Source organism: Aptenodytes forsteri, unplaced genomic scaffold (assembly GCF_000699145.1).
Source record: "Aptenodytes forsteri isolate BGI_AS27 unplaced genomic scaffold, ASM69914v1 Scaffold25, whole genome shotgun sequence".
Taxonomy (NCBI): Eukaryota; Metazoa; Chordata; class Aves; order Sphenisciformes; family Spheniscidae; genus Aptenodytes; species Aptenodytes forsteri.
The window spans coordinates 647,757-655,349 of record NW_008796180.1 but is presented as its reverse complement, the minus strand read 5'-3'; the positions used below and the strand labels follow the sequence as shown (position 1 = coordinate 655,349).

Here is a 7,593-nt window from a genome sequence, read left to right as displayed (position 1 = left end):
AGAGAGCTCCGCCCCCGCCGGCCGCAGCGGGAGCCCTTGGCTGCGGTAACGCCGCAGCTTCCTGGCAGGCGGCAGGAAAAATAAACACCATTAAAAAAATGGAACATCCCCATAACCCGAGGTGACCGGCCGCGGCGTTGCAGCCGTGCAGGCGGGGAGGGCGAGCCCCGGCCCCGGAGAGGGTGTTCCCGTTCACCCCCACCCAGGGGATTTGGGGTGAAGCGGGAGCCGTAGGGCAGGAGAAGGGGCGAGGTGGCACCTCGGCGCGTGGAGGGGGTTGGGGCTGGCTGAGACACCCCTCTGAGCTCCGCTGTCCGGTGATTTGTTATTAATTTGCTCATTTGCTTCTGTTTCGGGAGCTGTGTAGCTGGCCGGGGACGGGAGCGGGTCGGGTTTTATTCCAGGAGTGGTGAAATTGTCTCATGATCCCGATGACATGCCTGATGGCGCCGATGTCTGTGCCGGAGAGGGAGGTTTTCCCCTCCTTTGCTTTTGGGGCAGCAGGACTCTGTCCTCTTTTTTTGCCCTTAATATTGCCCTAAAGGGTGGGCAAACGCGTTTGCCAAAGGTGAGTGGTTGAGTTTTGAGTTAAAATTAAAAAATACCAAACGCGTTGTATGCACCAGAAACACCGAATGGTTTTTTAAGGTTAAAAATGTTAAAAACTGGCAAGAGCAGAGTACGCCGGGGGATTAAAACCAGCCCAGGGACTGTGCCTGCAATTGGGAAATGCCCCCGTGCCCCCTCGCTTTCGAGGCTCAGCCGTTCCCGGCTCTCAAATCAGGTGCTGATCCCCGTCCACGCTCGCTTGGATGCGCCGGGGGCTGGCGTAGGGCCTGATCCTGCGGCGGAGGGCGGGTGCGTAGCGCGGCGCTGCTCCTCTCCGTGCAGCTCGTCCTGCGCTGAACCCGTTACGGGATTAAGCCCAAAGTCACACGGCGGTGCAGAGGTCCCCTGGGACGAGCGGCAAGAGCTGATCTGCGGACATAAGGAGGGCGGCGAATATTGGCGGGCTCCAGTCTTTCCTCCCTGGGCCCCTTCGGGGCGGAAAGATCCTGAGGATGGCTGGAGGTATTGCCAGAGGGGAAGAAAACATCGAGATTTTGGGGATAAACTACCCTGGGAAGTTATTCTCGCGGTGAACCCAGCAGCTCACCGCTTGTATCGGGCGTATTTTGACCCTCACCCCGAATTCAGTTTGTTTAAGCCTTTATGTTTGACGCAATTAACGAGCAAATATCTGTTTTATTTTCTGTTTCAACATTCAGGCCTTGCATAATGTTAGGAAGCGCGGCCGCTTTTCTTTTATTTTGGAGGGAGTCCCTTTTTTGCAGAAGGTGGACGGACGCGCTCCCGGGAAGCAGCCGCCGGGTGAGTCATCTCCGTGCAGAAATAGCTCTGCTGGGAGCGGTGACACGGTCCTGCAGGGATTTTGTTTCTCCCTACCCCGGATGGAGCCGGCTGCTCCATCCCACGCTGCTAGCGGTGTGCCCGTGGGCACCGCCGGCTCCTGGCTGGATTTAACGGGGCAATTCGGGGCTGGGAGATTTGCTAAGTATTTTTTTTTTCCCCCATCTCCGCTCCCCTCCTGCGCGGGGCAGAGTCAGGGTTTGAGGTGGCTGCTGCCAGACCCCACAGCTCAGCCTGCTTGTCTTTAGCCGGAGAGGATGAGTGCAGGTTTATTGAGTCGCTCCTAACGCCGGTATCTCCCTTTTCTGTATCGTAAGGGGAGAACGGCACATGGGGCAAGGACGTGATTTGCCCAACAGCCCCCGGAGGCCGGTGGTGAGAAGTCCCATCCCGGACCTTTATTCGCTAAATAAAGCTGGCTTAGATTTTAATTTCTCCTTTGCATAAAAGCAACGCGTATCTTGATACAATTAAGAGCGGCGTTGGGGACGGCTGAGAGCGGAAGGCGGCTCTTGCAGGAGCGTGGCAGGGATGCTCCGATCTCCTGCCGGTAGGTGGGGGCAGCGGTTGTCCAAGCTGACTTCATGGCTTATCGTTTTCCTTAGAAATCCCATAGAAAACGGTCCGGTGGCCTCTCTTCTCCCCCGCGACCTGCGAAGGGGAAGCTGCTGTCGGGGCGCTTGGCTCTGAGCCCTGGGCTGGGAGAGGCTCTGTGCGGCAGCGGTGGCAGTGCCGGGAACACCGGGGCAAGGAGCCTGGTAGAGCAACTGATTTTGTTTTCCAGCTCTTGGGAGCGGCTGGATTTATCCCCGCTGGGGCTGTTGATGTCCACGGTGCTTCAGGGAGAGCGAAGTGATGCCTGGGAGGTGGGGAAGGGAGGCAAGAGCTCACAGGGAGCTCTGCTCAGGGCAAGTTAATGTGAGATCAGGGTGGCTGATGCTGTTTCCGACCTCGTGCTGGTCAGCTCTCGAAGGAGGCAGAGCTAAAATAAGCCAAAAGAGACCAAACTGGCTTTTCCCCAGCTCGCAGGTCAGTTTTTTTACGTGCGTAACAAAACGTTAATTCAGGAGAGGTGGCTAGATGGAAGGTGTTTGGGGAACCTCGGCTGAAAAGCGCTGAAGGGACTATAGATTGCGTGGGGGTCGCCGTTCAGGTCTGTGTTTGACCTAATCTGCCCGGAATTCAAGATGTGTGCTGGTAGCCTTTCCTGTTCAGCAAAATGCAAAAATCTTGGGCCCGGAAGAGCTTTTTGAGAGGCGGGTTCGCTCCCCGTGTCCACATCGTCCCTTACAGCTGCCCCTAACGGTGTCCCCGGGGTTAACCAGCCGTTCCAGGGCTCTTTCCCTGTGCCGCTGCATCGGTACCACGACGTCTCCTTAAGGCTGAGACCCAAAATTATTTTCTCGCCGCTGGCAGCTCTTTGGAATATAATGACAAAAATTACAATTACTCTTTCATGTTTAGTCTTTTTTTTCCTGTTTCTCTTGGTTTGGACCTGAAAATTGTGGTGGCTAACCCCACTGCCGGGCTGGCTGTAGCATTATTTGGCCTCAGATGATGTCTGTAAATAAACGTCAGCTTTTGATGGATGCTTGTACAAAGAAATAACTAGTGTTGGGTTTGAAGATTTCACAAAAAGCCACTTTTACAAGATTTCAACCCGGGGTTTAATTTTGAGCGCCCGCTTCCTTTTGCAGCGTGCCACCTTCGAGTTGCAGTGGTGGTTTATTTAATTTTAGCAGAGTCATGAATCGCGTTTGTGCCCAAAATAGTTTGATGCTGGACTTCAAACCAGACAAATCCCCCACAAATCACCTTCAGCTGAAAAACTCTTCCTGTTGTCGTGCTGATGACAAAATAATCATTGAAATCCTCCCAGCCCCAACTAAGCCGAGCTACTGGTGCCCGGTGAAAATTTCCCGTGTCCCCGTGTGTTATTCCTCCCTCTAACCATCCGGCTGAGTTTCCAGCCGGGTTTGGCTGCGGGGTTGGTTTTTTGAGGTTTTTCCATCGCTCTGCTTTGATCGCCGCGGACCACAAGAGGTCGGCAAAATTCAGGAGACGTAACCTGGGCTCTGCCTTCGCTCCCGGGTAGCAGACTGGCACATCCTCAGCGGAGCCGCCTGGGCACCTGGTTTCTTTCCAGGATAATTACTCCATTAAAAGAAACACCCCAAACTAATTATACTGGAAGAAAATCAGGGCAATTTTGGAACAGGGCATGTGTTGCTGGGGTTCGTTGCCGAGCCATTGTGCTGGCTGCTTTCACGTGCAGCAAAGCCCAGGCGCTCGGTGGAATTAAGAGGGATCAGAAGCATTAAACGGGCTCTGCCCGCTCACCCTGCTCTCCGGAGACTCCTTTAATTCCTCCGTTCCTGGTACGAAAGGTCCCGAGCTTGGGAGTTCGCTGCAGGACGTAGAGCCCGGCCATGCCGTGACATTTGGTGCCGTGCCTGAAGGTGGCAGCCGGGGAAAACCCAAGCCATTAACCAAACTCCCCCTTCTTTGTGGTTTGCAGCCAGGAGAGCAGCCCGGCCAGCCCTAAGCGCTGCCTTCAGCAACGCGCTGCCTGCAGAGTGATGGTCTTAAAATGAAAAGGTGCTGTGAGGGCGTCGGGCTGCCATGCCTGTTTAAGGTCAGTGCCATTCTCACCCGTCTTATCCTCTCTGAACGGGGCTGTCCCCTCTCTTCTCAGGGTCAGGGAGCAGGAATCGGGTCCCCATCCTGCAAACCTCTGGCCTCAGGCGGCACGGGAGCAGCCGGGAAGGTGAGCGGGTGCTGCTGGGGGGCCATCGTGGCTTTAGCCGAGGGGAGCGGGTGGGCACCGGGAGGCCGGGCTGGGGCTCACCGGCTTTGCACCGTGTTGGCAAAGTGGGTTTACTTTGGTTTTAGAGCAGGGCAGGAGTCGGCTCTGAGTTATCTCGGGCTTCTCAGGAGCCTGCGGAGCCCGACCCAGGGGGAAACTGCATCCAGATGGGGCAAAAATCAACCTGCAAAATGTTTTCCTCTGTCGGGAAGAGCCAGACTCGTCCTGGCAGCAAGAGCGGTCTGCAGGGACGCAACCCCCTTTTCAGAGGTGGGACAGGAGCAGGTTGGGGAGTAACCCCCCCACCCCGAGGACCCTCCCTGCACAAAACACCCCGAGGTGCATGCTGTCCCCGCGTCCCTTGGGAGGACGTGTGCAGCGGTAGCTCGGCACAGCGACCGCCTTGACTGCAGGAACGGGATTAGCGGTGACAAAATGATCTCTTTATAGGCAGGATAAATGCCTTAGGGCCGGGGCTGAGGTATGTCAGCAGGGGATTAGCCCCCCCCTAAGCCCAGCTGGGCTAATAAGCTGCCTGGGGGTGAAGTAGCCAAGGAGCGTTGCTCTGCAGGGTTGGCAGCCTCTTGCTGCTGTGGTTGCCACCATCGCTGTGCCAGGGCCGAAGCAAAGTGCCTTGAACTAACGGCTGGGCGTTATCCTTCCGCCTCGCAGGGTGTTGGTATGGCCAGCCCCCGGCCTCCCAAGTACCTCCTCGTCTTCGATTTCGACGAGACCATCATCAATGAGAACAGCGATGACTCTATCATCCGGGCAGCGCCGGGGCAGGAGCTTCCGGAGCACATCCGACAGACCTTCCGCGAGGGCTTCTACAATGAGTACATGCAGCGCGTCCTGGCGTACATGGGGGACCAGGGGGTCAAGATGGGGGACTTCAAGACAGTCTATGAGAACATCCCCCTGTCCCCCGGCATGCCGGACCTCTTCCAGTTCCTCTCCAAGAACCACGAGCTCTTCGAGATCATCCTCATCTCCGATGCCAACATGTTTGGCATCGAATGCAATCTGAGGGCAGCCGGTTTCTACTCCCTCTTCCGCAAGATCTTCAGCAACCCGTCCGGCTTTGACAAGAAGGGGTACTTCACCTTGGGGCCCTACCACAGCCACAAGTGCCTTGACTGCCCGGCCAACATGTGCAAACGCAAAATCCTAACGGAGTACCTGGCGGAGAGAGCCCAGGAGGAGGTGGAGTTCGAGAGGGTCTTCTACGTGGGAGATGGTGCCAATGACTTCTGCCCTTCCGTGACTTTGACTTCAGCTGATGTGGCTTTCCCGCGGAAGGGCTACCCCATGCACCGGATGACCCAAGAGATGGAGAAGAAGCAGCCTGGAGCCTTCCAGGCCACTGTCGTCCCCTGGGAGTCGGCTGCAGAGGTCGCCCGCTATCTCCAGGAGGTCCTCAAGAAGAAGTGTTGAGGATGGCTCAGAAGAAACTTGCGTATTACAAGCGGCTGGGAAAGGAGAGGCCTGGGGGGGGGTCACGCCCTGTACCCCACGCTCATCGGCACTGCTCGCTCAGCCCCCGCTCCTGGGTTGCTTTCCTGCCTGTCCTCTCCCAGCTCCTTTCTCCCCGGTGATTAAAGCACTTTCTCTAGGTCCCCCCTTCTCCTTCCCTGCCATGTTGAGATGAAGCCTTCTCTATGCAGCTCGGACATCTACTCCAACGTGGGTGTTTGCCAACACTAATGGTGATTTTTTTTTGTTTTTTGGGTTTTTTTTGTTGGGTTGTTTGGTTTTTTTTTCCTTTCCCTTTTGACTTCACAGGAGCAATTCCCAAAAGCCCAGAAGCCGGCTCCCCCTGGGCTGGGCCCTGCACATGCTTCCTCCTGCCTTCATCCCCCTCGCCTGCCCGACCTCCGCCGGCCACGCCAGGAGCTGCGTGCTGTTGCCTTGATCCTGATGCTCGAGGGCTCCTTGCCTCTTCATGAGGCCACTGGAAATTTAATCTGGGAAATTTGTGCTGCCTGGGCTCCCCGGCTTCCCCTCCGCACCCCGCCTGGGCAGGGCAGCCCATTGCAAGGCTCAGCAGCTGAGCCAGGGAGTTAATTGTCCCTTGAGACTTTATTCTCACACAAGGAACAAGAAACCTTTTGGAAAGGTGGTTACCTTGGAAAAAAAAAAACTCCTCTAGTCCATCCCCACCCGCTTGCCCAGGGCATGGGAACGGCGACCGCATCCCACTGCAGGGAGGAGGACCTGCCCTTGCCTTCCGCTTCCATCCTCTGCTTCTGCTTCCAGGGCAAAACGTCCCCCGTGTCCCCGGGGCGGACAGGTTCCTCCTCACTCTGAGCCGTTACTGGTCGTCTCCTCGTGTTTGCTGGATCGTATCGACTCCCCTCGTACGCCGGGAGGTGCCAAACCTCCTCCCGGGAGGTGCGGTGCTGTAGCACTTCTCCTGGGAATCGGGTCCCCCCAAGCCCCCTCCCCGTGCCCCGCTGCAGTATTAATTGCCCCTTCTAATTGCACTCTGCAGGGGGGGACCTACAGTATTTGCTGCTCTCTGGTGTTGGCTTCTCCTGGATTTATCCGCAGCCTTACCAGCCCCTGAGGGTGGCTCGTAACTCCTCCAAAGCATAGAAACCCTGACAGCAAACCTGAGCAGTAAGGAAATAACCAAAGCAGCCCTGAGTTGGTCCTCCTCTATTTCATTTCACCTCTCTTCGTTCTTCCTCCGCCGGAGCCTGTTCAACTGTGTGGAACTTAAAGCCATGGAATTAAAAAAAAAAACCCCATATATATGTATATAGATATATATCTATATATTGCAGATACACAAGTTGTTTGTATCCAGGATATAAACCTGGGTGTGAAACGGCGCTCTCAGTTGCACGGACATGTTGTTTCTCTTCCTTGGGCTGGTGAAGGGGGGACTGCGTTGGAGGGGGAGCGGCAGAGCGGGGGCCAGGCTAGCCAGGCTACAAGCGCTGCTTTGCCGGGGTCCCCTTTGATGGAGCGAGCCCTGGCTCGTCCCCCTCTGCGTCTCAAGCTGATGGGGACAGCAGGCAGGTGCCCTGGGGCCACAGCTGGGTGCTGCTCCCCTCCTTGTCCCTGTGGGCGTTTGGCCCCCATCTCCTATAGCCGCTCTTCGGTCCTGCGCTGCCCTCGCTCCTTCCGCGGGGCCGGGAGCATCGCCAGGATCAGCCCATGGGACCAACGTGCCGCCCGCCGCGTTTCCATCGGCTGGGAGAGAGCTGCGGTGTCCCGGTGCTAAACCTTCCCGGCAGCGGCCAGTGCTGCTGTCATTAAAAACATAAAGAAAAGGAAGACGGGAGAGGGGCTGGGCAGGGGGATGCTCTGGGTGCTGGAGGCTGCCAGGGTGCAGCGGTGCCGGCAGGCGGGGGGCCGGGGGCGGGCCCGCC

The 7,593-nt window shown here is 56.8% G+C and overlaps 1 protein-coding gene across 5 annotated transcripts in view; it reads left to right on the top strand.

Moving 5' to 3' along the window:
• Nucleotides 1–7,050, top strand: part of PHOSPHO1 (phosphoethanolamine/phosphocholine phosphatase) — a 12,082-nt gene extending 5,032 nt beyond the window's left edge. The window contains exons 1-4 of one of the 5 annotated variants that reach the window (XM_009287763.1): nt 1,283–1,371; nt 3,929–4,008; nt 4,106–4,177; nt 4,889–7,050. In XM_009287763.1, the coding sequence (XP_009286038.1) occupies nt 4,898–5,650 (753 nt within the window). In that variant the 5' untranslated portion in view covers nt 1,283–1,371; nt 3,929–4,008; nt 4,106–4,177; nt 4,889–4,897 and the 3' untranslated portion in view covers nt 5,651–7,050. Of the gene's footprint in view, nt 1–1,273; nt 1,372–3,928; nt 4,046–4,105; nt 4,178–4,888 lie in introns of those variants that run through there. The other 4 variants (XM_009287760.2, XM_009287761.1, XM_009287764.2 and 1 more) reach the window with 4 other exon arrangements.
• Nucleotides 7,051–7,593: the final 543 nt, after the last annotated feature.